The sequence below is a fragment of the Lactuca sativa genome, chromosome 7, assembly GCF_002870075.4.
Source record: "Lactuca sativa cultivar Salinas chromosome 7, Lsat_Salinas_v11, whole genome shotgun sequence".
In the NCBI taxonomy this organism is placed as follows: Eukaryota; Viridiplantae; Streptophyta; class Magnoliopsida; order Asterales; family Asteraceae; genus Lactuca; species Lactuca sativa.
The window spans coordinates 54194300-54209053 of NC_056629.2; the positions used below are offsets into that span (position 1 = coordinate 54194300).

A 14754-nucleotide genomic window follows, 5' to 3' on the forward strand; every position below is an offset into this window, starting at 1 on the left:
TGGAAATAAAATCCAATAAAGTTTGTAGGTATTCTGTAGGAAAAACAGTTGGTAGGTATTCTATACGAAAATTAGTTGGTAGGTATTTTGTAGAAAACACAGTTGGTAGGTATTCTGTAGGAAAATAATCCGTAGGTACTTTGTAGGTGTTGCGTAGCAAAAAAAAACCCGTAGGTACTTTGTAGTAAACGTGTTCCGTAGGTGTTCCGAAGGTAAATTTGTAACAGAATATTCCGTAGGAAAGTTTGTAGGTAACTTGTAGGAAAAAATTACCCACGAGGGTTTTTCCTACAGTCCGTTTTTTGTAGGAATTCTGTAGGTAACGGCTTTCTCCAACGGATTTCCTAGAAATACTCCGGCAGGTAATTCCCTAGTTTTCTAGTAGTGACTTTGGTTCCTTGGTTTGTCATGGCACATTAATTTCTCCACCCAAGTCCACAATTTACACACAATTCTAGATGCGAATATTCCAAAATAATGTGAACAATTGATTGATTTGTTGGAGTGATCAAATTAACTAACGTAGTATTAAAAAACGATCAAGACGATTCACTCTGTTGTTTTCTCAATCGTGATATATATTTTAATGGATTAGTAATATATGAAGATGACACCAAACAATATATTATAAGTGGGGATTAGGTGGGGAAGGATGCATCTTAATTAACATGACTTTTGTCTGTACTAGAAGTAAATTCCAACTCTCTAGCTTAAATATGTAAGAAGATGCGAAAGAAATAAACTAATAATAAGTCAATATTATTTTAGCATACAATTGGCAGGCTAAGCCTCTAATTAAATCCAAACCCATTAGGATCACATGTATGTACCCCCTACTATTATTAACAATCCCTGGTTTCCAGCTAAGAACAACTAATTAACACATATTTAAACATGAGTTCAACAAGAATATATAGGAAAAGACACTGAATTAAGATAATCATAATTAAGTTGTACCATTATAATTCCAGTAAAGCTTATAATTATAAGTAGGGCCGGATAGGTTGGGAAGGATACCATCTCCCATGGATCTTGGAAGTTGTTTCATGAAGCAAACATATAGCTTAACATGGTAATAAAGTTCGGATCAGATATGATATATACAAAGACTATCTTACTCGCTTGATAATTTGACATGGCCATTGTGTTTGGGACAAGAAGCGGAGTTTGTTTGTGTGTAAAGTAATTAATTAACCTAGGCTAATGATCCTCGTATTAAGAAGTGAAATAGGAAATAAGATAAAAAGACACAAACAAAAACACTTATATTAATGAGTCATATATCTAGTATATATCTTGTAGATTCAGTTGTTACAATTATGTAACTCCCAAAGATATTCAAAATATCAATTTGCAGATCTTGTGCCACGAGTAATAAATTAACATCAATAGCTAGATACCGTAAGTCTAAATAAAATATATGGTACGTACTAGTCACATCACCAAATTAAGTGGCTCTATATATGATCAGGTGTTACTGCAATCTTCCACCTATCTCCACCGACTCTTCATTGAGCAAGAGATACATTTTTCTAAAATGCAGGAATACATGTAGAAAAAATATAAAAGTGTTGGGTTTAATATAGCCTAGTGAGTATACACGCTTATAAGTTATAACTTTTCAGTATATAAGCCATCGATTAACAAACAAGTTGTATAATTTGACATCAACTAAACGATAATATTACAAATGGGGATTAGGGGGGATGATATCATCTCCTAGTTGTAACAAGGTATATAGAAATATAACACAACAAGTTGTATAATTTGACATCAACTAAACGATAATATTACAAATGGGGATTAGGGGGGATGATGTCATCTCCTATGCATCATCGATATTGTCTCATGACTTAAAAAGCAATCACCTGTACGTGGCTTTCGTCAGCACAAGAAGACAAATCCATCTTTGTAGCTTAAATATGCAAGTAGATGGAATATGGATTCACAGAAAAAAAAACATACAAAAATGACAAGCTCAAGCAATAATCCACATGTCACAACCGAAAATTACTCATATCCATACCCATCAAATCTTTCTGCAACAAGTTTTACTAGTGTGAAGCTGAGTGGTAGGGACAACTAGTGGAAATCACAGATGCTATGCCTCCTAAGAAGTCATGGTATGTTTCGTTACACAGATGAAACTCCTGTAAGCAGTCAACCCAGTATCTACGGGAAGGAGAAAGTGGGTGGCCATCAATGGCTGTGGACAAAATCAAATGACACCGTTATCAAAGGTTGGATTCTTGGTTCTCTCTCTCAGGAACCACTCAGGTATGTTTTGAATAGTCTCACAGAAAAACGCGATGAAAGCAATCGACGCGATCAACACAATGAACGTGATGATCAACCAGCAGATTCTGATTTTAGTGCGAAAGATGTTTGGGATGAACTGCAGACTATCTATGGTCCTTCAAGTAAACAGAGTCTTTTCTTTGCTAATATATCTTTATTTTAGTTGGTGATTTTACATAAATTCGATACTTTTATTTAATTATTATAATTACGATCCTCCAAGCACAAATATGCATCTCATTGCTTTTTTTTTTATTCCTCTTTTGAAATCCCTTGTAATTTGATTAGAATATATAGCTCGAGCACATTTTTTCTATATATCTTGTAGTTTTTGACCTTCATATAAAATACTAATTTAGATAAACAAGAAGAAGAACTACCTTATGATCAGAGAACAATCTTTGAAGCTATTTTATCAGGAAATTGGGAAGAAGTGGATGGCCTTTTGAACAATCGATCCTTTAAAGTTACAGTCGTTGACAAAGTCGCAAATAATGGCAACACGGCACTCCACATAGCAGTGGGTAATGTCACGGATCAGGAATTTTTAAGGAAATTGTTGGGGGTCACACCGGAGAACACACAACTATCTAATGTTCAAAATTCAGATGGAAGCACACTACTTCATGTTGCTGCTATGGTTGGCGACGTTATAGTTGCTGAGATGTTGGTGGCAAGAGAAGCAGCGTTGTTGTTCACCAAGGATAAAAAGCATAGGTTACCACTTGCCATAGCTCTTTTAAATCTGGATGAAAAGATGTCTCGATTTCTGAAGGATCAAATGATCAAATACAGAGAATGGAATACTGATGTGCTTTCAGGCATATCTGGTGATGAGCTTCTAGTTATTCTTATTTCTTCAAAACAATTTGGTAAGTGTCTATCGGGTTCAAATTCTAGTGGTTAAAACTCTGAACTACTTAATTTATACCACTAAATTTGGAATATATATGTAGAGAAAGCGAATGAATGGCTAAAGCCTCTCCATAAAACCAGATACTATAGTGACGCCGTGCTGATGGCTATAGCCCAAAATTTCCCATCTGAACTCAATGCATTGGAAAAATATATAGGTTTGTTGATTTGTTTTTCATCTTGATTCTCTATGTTTCCTTACCAAAATTTTATTATACACTCTCTAACAAATTTCCTCCACATTAGTTGTCTATGTTAAAAGGACAGATATAATACATCGGAGAGTAAAGGGCATTCTTAAAACTGCTTCTGATTATATGGTTAGTAGATGTGTTCCATTATGTGGTTCCTGTCTTCAAAAAATATTCAACTCATTCAGTACAGGTAGGTCATGATTTGATATCTATTTGATTTGCTGCAACACATAAAAATTATGTTTTGGCAACTTTTACCTTATTAGTTGCACATTCCATAATCCCATATGCATAATTCTAACAAACTTTCTATTACTTAATGCAGGGATTGAATGGATTATTATGTTTTTCCTGCTAATCCCTAAGATGTTAGGTAAGATGTATTAACAGTTACACCATCATTTTATAACCAAAAATAGAAGGGAAGAAGGTCTAATTCTTTGTTTGAGATGATCATTTGGGTCTATGTTGCAATGTGTATTTCTATTGAAGAGAGAGCTCGAGTTTATAACGACGCCATAAAGTTATTAAATCACGTATGTTCTTCCATACATGATAATTATCAGCCTATTTCTGAACACCATCGCTATTACAAGGATCCGATTTTCGAAGCAACAAGGCAAAATGCATACGAGGTTGTGCAACAAATTGTCCTCCGCTTCCCGAATGCAATTTGGAGTGCCAATGAAGATGGTCACAACATTGTTCAATATGCTGTGATAAATCGCTCGGAAAATGTGTACAATGTACTATATCAAATGAACAAACATAAGAACACTTATAAAACAATTAAAGACCCTTCTCAGAACAACCTTTTGCATTTGGCTGCAAGATTGGCACCTGCCAGCAGATTGAATCTAATATCAGGTGCAGCTTTACAAGTACAACATGAACTAAAGTGGTTTAAGGTAAGAATCCCTGATGATTCAGAATTTTAATTTTATTTGGTATCCTTATGTTATAGGACTCAACATTATTTATCAGGCATGGTTAACATATTGTAATATTGTAGGAAGTTAAAAGATTTGTAAGTCCTCTATGTATCACAGAAAAGAACTCTTTTGGCGAAACACCTGAAATGGTATTTACACGAGAACACAAGGAGTTGGTGATTGAGGGAGAAAAGTGGATCAAGACCACTGCAGAGTCTTACACCATTACAGTTGCATTAATAACCACCATTGTGTTTGCGGCAGCTATTACAGTGCCCGGAGGAAACAATCAGGATATGGGGATACCACTTTTTACTAACAACCCAGCCTTCACAATATTTGCAATATCAGATGCCATATCATTATTCACAGCTGTTACTTCATTGCTAATATTCTTGTCGATTCTCACCACACGTTTTGCTCAGCAGGACTTTCTCTACAAGTTGCCAACAAAGTTAATGGTTGGTTTGGTCATGTTGTTGACCTCAACTACAGCCATGATAGTAGCTTTTGGTGCTACGCTATATCTTGTATTTGGCCAAGGGAACTCGAAGATTCTTATTCCAATAGTTGTGCTGACATGCCTATCAATTATTTCTTTTGTAATCCTGCAATTTCCTCTCATTAGAGACTTGATGACTGCCAGATTTGGTCGTAGTATTTTTGGTAAGAAAAGAGATGAACCCTTCTATTAAGTCTTCTTTCCCAGTTATAGAATGGTGGACTCAATAGAGTTCAAAAATGATTAAAAGTATTGAGTAATTTTGAATTGGATATATGTTGTCACTACTTTGTAATATGACACTTGCTTAATTTGAGAAATTAAATATTCGCATGATGGTGAAATTTGTAAATGACATGTTCCTATTTAGCGTACGTCTCTCTCTCTCTCTCTCTCTCTCTCTCCCTCTTTATATATATATATATATATATAGAGAGAGAGAGAGAGAGAGAGAGAGAAGTGTGAATATACCCTTGATGGTATATAAGATTAGGTACCCAAATAACTATCCGACGTCGTTTGAAGTAAACGAGGCCTTACATTCTTCCTCATACCTTATCCCATATCATCTGATAGAACTCAAAAACGGAATCGATCATGAAATACTCTCTTCCACTCCTATTACGAAGATGGGTGTTTGTTGTGACTCCTTCGAATCTTCCCAACTTACTGAATCACAAAGAATCATCTTATTTACATTGGAAGTTTTTGTTATCATTGTATTGTTCTTAATTTGTTCTAGTTAATCAAGCAAAGTGGGTTTATTTCAATTGGTTCTGGCAGACAAGGCTTACACCCTAACGACCGAAGGAGTGAACGACTTACGACTTCCATTCGTCAGCAAGAAATCAAACGACTTCCTTTTCTCAAGACAACCAACTGTTTGATTTCTTCTCCCAAATTTTTCTTCCAAATTTTCTGATTTAATCTGAAGCTTGCATTCAGAAACCTAGAACTTGAAATTTGTTTGATTTGTTATTGCTGGAAGTTTGATCTTTGAAGAATTGAGACTAATTCACGTGGAGTCAAAATTGATTTTTTATGTGAAGTTGTGATTTGTGAATCTCACATGTTTTTTCATTTGCAACCATATTAAAAGAAGCCCACCAAGTTTTCGACAAAATGTCATCTCCTATAATAACACTATTTTTTCATTTTTCATATGAATCAAATTGTATGTTTTCCTCTATATTCGAAAGTTAAGTTGTACCCTTTTCTTCTATGGCATTGGTGTTGGATTAAAAGTGAATGCACAAACTCATCTTGCTCCTGTGTTAGCAACTGCAGTCAAGGTAATAACCAATAAAAAGCTCACGAGGGAGAGCTTTTTCAATAGTGTAGTGTCTAGTGGGATCTATAGTTTACAACCAATAAAAAAACTAAACCTAAGAGTTTATTTAATCATTTTGTTGGGGCCATATGCATCTTTTATTATTTATAATTTATGAAAAAAGCTTCATAATTATTTTTCCTATTATGTAGGTATTTTGAGCTTTTAATTTTGTTGACATTGCATAATATTTCCATTTTTCATGCTTCAACAATTTTATGTTGTATATATATGAAGAAGACGAATATCAATTGAACTAATAGATTGTTACGTGGTGAAAGATGCAGCTGAGTTGTCTTTATATTTACCTTTCCAGGGATTCCCACTATAAGTCCCAGTAGAAGCTTTGATTAGGGACTACCATGTTACGCGAATCCCCAATGAAGGTGGTGAAAAGCAAAACACGGATGTACAAACACCATTGTATATTGATATAAGTTTTATTGTTTTAATGAATTTTGAGTGTAAAACTAACTTTCCAGATTTTTTAATGAAATGTAAATCAATAAATTTCCAGATTTCCTAGCTGGTTGTATGAAGTGTTTGGTAAATAACATTGTGAATAATGATGGGGCTCTTTCCCAATGATAACATCTTACTTTTATTTTAAACACACAACATAGTTAACTTTCCTTTTTAACCAATAAACGAACATACTTTTGTTTTTTTTTTTCACAAAATAGTTCATACTTTCATTTTATCACAAAATAGAATCAAAATTTATTTTTTTCTTTCTTTTTTTCTTTTTTTTTGACAAAATAGCCTCATACTTTTTTTTTCACAAAATAGCCTCACGATTTTTTTTCACATAATAGCATAATACTTTTGTTTTTTTTTTTTCACAAAATAGCCTCAAAAATTTGTTTTTTTTTGTCACAAAATAGCCTCAAATTTTCAATTTTTTTCAAAAAATAACCTCATACTTTCGTGAGTTAAAAATGAAAGTATGATGCTATTGTGGGTTAAAAACGAAAGTATGATGATATTGTAGGTGAAAAACAAAAATATAACGCAATTGTGGCTGAAAAACAAAAATATGATGCTATTGTGGGTTAAAAGTGAAAGTATGATAAGTACATTTCTATTTCAGCCCAATCCACCAAAAAAAAGTTTCCTATACACTGTCAACTTATACATTTCGTCTAAAAAACGATAAAAATTGTGTCCTAACTAATACATGATTACATAATTCAATACAATCTTCAGCTTCTTTGGTGTCTCCGTGCAACCCAAGATCTTTCAATGTTAATCACCTGCACAAAATAAATTGGGTTAAATAAAACTGAATTGCTTTTAATTTTCAAATAATTACAAACACTAACAAGTCGCAAGTCATTAAAAGATGAGCACAATTTTCCTTCTTATTATTAAGGCTTTAGTCTTTAATACAATGTAAAGAATGGTTGTACAAAAGCTACAATATGATCAACATTCCAAACCCTTGTAACTAGAATTTTCATTTTTCATCCATTCAACCTACTGTGAGAAACACTTGGTAAAGATACTAACATTGAAGGATTTCAAAACAGTGGTAAAAATACTGACATATATCTAACCGTGTAAATGATCTTCAAGTGATCCCAGGGTCATAAACTCATAGCTTGGAGACGTTGATCTACATATGCACAATAACCTATCAAATTCACAAGATTTAGGTGACGTAACATGCTAAGCATAAGAACCTCCACCAAAAATAACAACAACAAACCCTTAAACATATAGCCATGCTATAATAAATAACGACAACAACAAACCATTATTTGTGTACATTACCAGCAAAAATGATGGGCTAATTGTAGTTTCAAGTATACAATCAGGTCCAAAGAACTTATTAGTCCTCTTCTTTGTGTATGATGCCCAATGATAATCGAACACCCAGTGGAGATAAAAAAAAATTATGAACACCACATAGTTTGTAACCACCAACCAGATACATAATTCTATGAGTGAAGTTGGGATGCTCAAAATCCAAGAAGGAGGTGTATAAACCCAACAAGGGTAAAAGGGTAACTCTCTACCCTTGTAGATCATTGCTTGGCTACTAAAATTGACATTTCTATGAACAAAACTTCACTCAGGCATTTAAACAAACAATTGGTGTACGTTACCAGCAACATTATATTTGAAAAGAATAATACACAGAAATTACCATAGAATTCACCTGGTATCATTCACAAACTTCAATCTAATGAAATTAGTATAAATTTAATTTAAATTTACTTAAGGCATAACAAGAACAAACTTCAGAAGATGAAATTGAAAAGCCTCATCCTGTGACTTGATTAACTAGAAAAAAATGATGATATAAACACATACCGCAATTCTAAATAGGATTCGAAAACCAACGCATACACGAAACCGCACAATCATGGAAGCATTCGAAAATTAGTAGAGCTCTAAAAATGATGGAAGAATCGAAGCCAAAATCACGAATCGAAACCTGTTATAAATCGATGGTGAATCAGCAAAACTCAAGAAATGATGGAGCTTCAGTGTTTTTAGGAAGGAGTCGGTAGTTGTTATATTTTAAGGAATGAAGTATTCATGTATCAATTTGAAACGAAGTTGATAAGCAAATAACCAAACGACACAATTTTAAGCATTGGGTACCTAATCTTATATACCCTTAAGGGTATATTCACTTTTCCCATATATATATATATATATATATATATATATATATATATATATATATATATATATATATATATATATATATATAACATCCATAAAATTTATAAAAATTTAAAACTTTTTCAAGCATCCAAAAACCATTACTTATTACAAAATGTTTTCAAAATATTTTATATCAGAGTATCCCATAAATCAAAATAATGAAATGTAAGGAGGTGCACGATCAAGCGTTCGCCTTCCCGCGATCATCCGAAGTACCTAAAACAAAATCCAAAATTATAAACCCAAAACTTAGTGAGTTTCCCCAAAATACCCGCACAACAAATAACACACATATAATAACAACATACTATGGCCCAATCAGCCATCAGGTTGGAATGTCGCAGCCCTCAACCATCAGGTTGGAATGTCAACATACTATAGGTCAAATCATCCTCGGGATGGTATACCCTCGGTCCACAACCATCGGGTTGGAATGTCTACATACTATGAGTCCAATCATCCTCGGGATGGAATACTCTCGGCCCACAACCATCAGGTTGGAATTCCCCGGTCTGTTGGCTCTCGCACAAAGTAGAAAAGCCTCAACCACCAATCAATCATGTGCACATATATCAGATAATCCCATAACAGTCTATAGACAGTCAAACTGATCTACAGGTCACTAAGCATAACAACATCCTATCTACCACAATAGCGATCTAACCGATCATAACCACACATAAACATCCTATCTACCAGGATACTGATCTAACAGATCATAACCACATATAAACCAGGATATTGATCTAACATATCCTACTAATAATAAAGCGGGATAACAATCCAAAGGGCTAGCCTTGGTGCCTTTAACCCTTAGGTATAGTGAGGAAAACTCACGTCACAAGTAATGTTGTAGTGACAATATCCAACTCCCAATCACAGCACCGAACTCAACCACCTATAACCACCGTATGACTAATTCCATCAAAATCCCAAATTACCAAAATACCCTCAGAAGTCAAACTTGGTTAATTCTTGTTCAAAGTCAAAGTCAATGGTCAAGGTTAACAGCCCATGTTGACCCAACTCGTCGAGTTCATCTACTGACTTGTTGAGTTCCTTCATATCTCTGAAGGTCGTGAAAAACCCGAGACAACTCGCCGACTTACCAGAGTAACTCATCGATTTCTTCAGTGTTCAGAAGACCATGAAAACCCTAATCAACTCGCCGGGTCATCTCACCCACTCGCCGAGTTCACTAAGTATCCAGAAGGCGGGTAAACCCTATCCAACTCGACAAGTTGGCTAAGCAACTCGTCGAGTTTTCGTATCTTAATGTGTTCAGCCCTTTCCAGTCGACTTCAAGGCCCCAAACTACAAATCTAGGCTCGTAGGACTAAGTTACCACATAAAGTTGTTAACTTTACGTGCATGTAAGGCCTCAAAGGGATTAAAACTCTAAAAGTAAGCTTAATAAGAGGTTTAGGGCATGGAGGAGGGCCAAGACTCAGATAAAGTGGGCAACTTGATGTTCATGGAGGCCTAGTGTAACAACCCGAAATTCATATCCTTAATTGTAACCCTTTTCGCGACTCGTTCCGATCATCCAATCGTCGTTTCCGATTTCGCTTCCGTTTCCGACACTTTATTAAGTCGTTAATAAGAATTTTATTTTATGGCTTAAAAAGTGTCTTAATACCCTTAGAACTCATTCTAACATCTTGCATTAATGATCGGAATATTTTTAGAATCAACCATATCGGATAACGGCAAATTGGCCGGGTGCGACCAAAAGCCCCGTCTAAAGCCGGTAACGGGTAAAATTTCATCGTATCCAAATCCCGAACACTATTTAAAGTGTTCTAAGACTTCATTTTGAAGCTTTTGCTTCATTCTACAACTTCACTCCAACCTCTCTCCTCAAACTAGATTTAAGGGTAAAATCTCAAGTTTAAGGCTTCAAATCATCAAGGTACCTTCCCTAATATGTTTTGGAACCTCTCTAGCCTTCAAATTCGAGTTTAAACCATGGATTAGGGCCATTACCATGAGTTTACGGCCCTAGAACTATCCTAGGCCGTAAACTCATATAAAAGGGGGTTTTGGAGCAACAAAACCCTTCCAAACCTCATTTGGACCTTGAATATGGCTAGAGGACTTTATGAAATGGAATTAGAATGCCTCAAAACAAGATTTAAATCCTTGTATATGAGTTTACGGCCCTGGAAGGTGCTTAGGCCGTAAACCCATATTTAAAGGGGTTTTAAGCCCTTAAACCCTTCCATGACTCAACCAAGCCTTAGATATGATTTTTAGAAATTGGACAATGGACTTAGAACACATTTAACATGAATTTTGAGGGACTTATGTGAGTTTACGGCCAAGGCATAAGTTTGGGCCGTAAATTCCTCAATATTGGGTGTAAACTCAATTTCAAAGTGTTAGAAAGCCATCCAACACCACCAAAAGCCTTGGAATAAATCGTAGGGTCTACCAAAAATAGTTTAAGGACTTTAAACACATCAAAACCCCACATTTGAGAGTTTACGGCCATAGAACATACCCCATGGCCGTAAACTCCTAAAAGTGTGCCAAATGGTGCCCAAAACTCGTTTCTAGGTTTGTAGGAATTTTTAGAATCACATGTGATTGATTTTGGGACCTTAACAACACTTATTCAAGGGGATATGAGAGTTTACGGCCATAGACCCCATGCCTAGGCCGTAAACTCCTTTAAGTGTTGCAATTGGTGAATTTAATCCATCCCAAGCCTTAGGTAAAATTAATCCAAGCATTTCCAAGTGGTATTGACCTTATGTTACCCATTAAACACCATAAACCACACCCACCATGAGTTTACGGCCGTAAACTCATGGGGAATGGGTGTTTAGGCCATAAACTCAATTAGGAAGTTTACTCTTGGGGAGTAAACTCAAATCCCAAGTCCCTCGCTTCAATTCCCGTCCGTAGATGTCACCCGGGTCACTCCAAACACCCGTTTTGAGGTGTTTTCGTTCGTTGGAGTGTAACTTCATATCTAATTAGAGTTTGTAATCTAATTAGATATATTTGTATGCCATTTCATTTTACATAGGAACCTCGCGTATTATCAGGCCTCGGTTCGACGTTTAGCATCCGAAATCGACACACTTCCGCGTTCGGTGAGTTCATACCCCTACCCTTTTTCAATGGTTTTTCAATGTTTTCAGGGGGGGGGGGGAATACAAGCAAAAGTACAAGAATAGCTTGTACTTAAATTTATGATTTCAATCAAATGGTTTCGTAATTGTACATTTTATGAATTGAAAACCTTTTAACAAACTGTTTTAACTTGCAGGGTTGTTTGTTTTAATCCGATTGTCAATTCTTAATATATATTGATATGTTGTATTCTTTAGATTGATTGTTCTCGTTTAAATCGATAAAGCACATAAACCATCGTAATGTCTATAATAAAACACTAAGGTTCGAGTGTAAAAGTCAGACACCATTAGAAAACATAAAACATCTGTATATGCTTAACAATACACCTAGGTTCGAGTGTGAGAGATAAATACCATCACAGCAAACAAATCAATTGTAACATCCTTAATAATACACCTTGGATCGAGTGTAAAGGACAGTCATCATTAAATAACACCTAGGCTCGAGTGTAATGTCTTTAATAAAACACCTAGGATCGCGTGTAAAGGACACGTACGTTAGAACCTAGTTAGTCATAGATACCACTTCCCTAGGCGAGAAGTGATGAGTAATCTTAAAGATTGGAGACACGTCCTTGGTAACATGTCCCTTGGCACGAGATAGTGGAGGAGTAACCCTGTAACCAGAATCTCCGTTCGCAGGAGAGCGTGGCTTGAGTGTATAGATCTATACGGGACTGACAATCCCGCACCTGGCTGCTAGCTACAGCTGAACCAAAAGGTTCAAGGGTGACGAAAGTCATAAAAAGGATACTGGCCCCGACGCGAGTCATATCTAGTCTGAGTATGGTTAAGGACTCGCAATCTAGATTATTAACACTTTAGACTCTTTTACTAGCTTTATGTACGTAGTAAAGCTAATGTACATTTAGAGATATCAGGGACACACACATTCAGGAAAACATGGGGTTTTCCTATGGATAATAATGAACATAACCAGAATCGGTAAAGGTACACACACACACACAGTCAGGAAAACATAGGGTTTGCCTGGGTAGAATATCGAACATAACCAGAACCAGTAAAGACACACACACACAGTCAGGGAAATATGGGGTTTTCCTGGGAAGGACACCGAACATAATCAGAACTGGTAACAGTTCACACACACAGTCAGGAGAACATGGGGTTCTTTCTGAGTAATAGTAGTACTTAATTAGAAAAGTGTAATAAATTAAACAATTGAACTACATTTCTCAAGAACAATCATGTTTTTATTTTACATTGTTTACTTTACTTTCGGATTTGGAAACTAATTTTACATAAGAAAATATGGGATTTTCTTGGATAATTACTTTTTCAGGAAAACAAAGGAACTCGTACATTTTCAGAAAAACTAACCGCTTATGAACTCACCAGCTTTATGCTGATTTTCAAACTGCTTGTATTCTCAGGTCCGTGTTAGACAGGTACCCGAAGATCCTTTTGTGCGAAGACGGAGTTTTCAGAAGACTCGTTTCGTGTTGTTCATATATACTATGTATCACTTGTATAACTTATGCTTTTGAAACAAATGTAAAACTTTTCTATATGTAATGTAATGGTTGTTTACTTTACTTACTAAGCACATTGGATTTGATACTCAACGTGGAGTCAACCCCGGAAATGTTTCCGCCTTCGGTTTTCGGGGTGTGACAGATTGGTATCAGAGCCCTTGTTTATAGTGAATGAAGTATACCAAACCTTACATGGTATAAAACTATAAACATTAAGGGGCCTAAGTGCTCTGAACTAAAAGTATCCTTCAAAATAAAAGTATTTTCGAAGATATATAAGTATACCGACCCGTCGAGATTCGTAAATACAAGTAGAACAGAACATAAGTAAATCGGTGTCGTATGTTGCGGTTAAACCTGGGCAGTTATGTAGTCGTGTCTAGGATCAATATAGCCTGGCCAACTATATTCATTCGAGACACGGCCAACATGTGCTTGGGAGTGACTGTGGTAAGCGGCATGCCTAAGACTTATCCTGATACCACAAACATCGAGCCAGTGTCGTATCGAATCATGAAATACTATGGGAGTATTTCTCGAGCTAATCCTTGGTAGAAATTCTTGTTCATGCCTTGTTCTTTGATTATTCCCTTAGCGATAATTTCCTTGCTTTATCGCTTATTCAGCATATATCTGTTATATCTCTTGATTCAGTTCAGGGGACTTATCATCCTCTATTTCTTGATCTTATTAGATCAAGATGCCTCCTCGAAGAAGATCCAACTCCAACAACCCTCCGCCACCACCGCCTCCCCAAATTGATCCAGTAGTATTCCAGGCAGCCGTTACAGCTGCAGTAGCAGCTGCCATGTCTCAACGGAACTCCGACGGTTCCGGTGGTTTAGGAGGTGGTACCCAAACCCAAAACCAAGATAGAAACCAGGGATGCCGGAAAGAGGGTTCCTATAAGGATTTTATGAACGCCAAACCCACGTCTTTCGATGACACTGGAGGTGTCATTTCCCTTACCCAATGGTTCGAGAAGATCGAATCCATCTTTGAAATCTGCGCTTGTTCAGAATCAGACAAGGTGAAGTTTGCCGCCTGCACCTTTCTCGACAAAGCTCTGACTTGGTGGAACGGCCGAGTCAAATCCCTAACCTTACCTGTAGCCAACGCCATGGGTTGGGAAGCCATGAAGGAACTTCTGCTGGCTGAGTACTGCCATCGGGGCGAAATGCAGAAGTTAGAACATGAACTGTGGAACTTGAAGATGAAAGGTTCCGACATCACTGCTTATACTTCCAGGTTCGATGACTCGGCACTAC

The 14754-nt window shown here is 36.1% G+C and overlaps 1 protein-coding gene across 2 annotated transcripts; it reads left to right on the plus strand.

Annotated features, from left to right (window-relative positions):
* The first annotated feature begins 1952 nt into the window (after positions 1–1952).
* On the plus strand, positions 1953–5183 carry LOC128127077 (uncharacterized). 2 transcript variants are annotated; one of them, XM_052765413.1, is made up of 8 exons: positions 1953–2420; positions 2658–3015; positions 3094–3170; positions 3255–3371; positions 3460–3597; positions 3733–3780; positions 3900–4315; positions 4420–5183. In XM_052765413.1, exons 1-8 carry the CDS (start codon positions 2099–2101, stop codon positions 5032–5034), a joined length of 2091 nt encoding a protein of 696 aa, XP_052621373.1. In that variant the 5' UTR covers positions 1953–2098; the 3' UTR covers positions 5035–5183. The 2 variants fall into 2 exon arrangements, with proteins under 2 accessions (XP_052621373.1, XP_052621372.1); XM_052765412.1 differs by having other exon boundaries at positions 2658–3170.
* Positions 5184–14754: the final 9571 nt, after the last annotated feature.

Excerpts from the sequence above, each read along its gene's own strand:
- LOC128127077 (XM_052765412.1), top strand. The coding sequence starts at position 2,099 with ATGCTATGCCTCCTAAGAAGTCATGGTATGTTTCGTTACACAGATGAA. Across the intron at positions 2,421-2,657 it reads GACTATCTATGGTCCTTCAA|ATAAACAAGAAGAAGAACTA; the intron begins GTAAACAGAGTC and ends ATACTAATTTAG. Across the intron at positions 3,598-3,732 it reads ATTCAACTCATTCAGTACAG|GGATTGAATGGATTATTATG; the intron begins GTAGGTCATGAT and ends TACTTAATGCAG.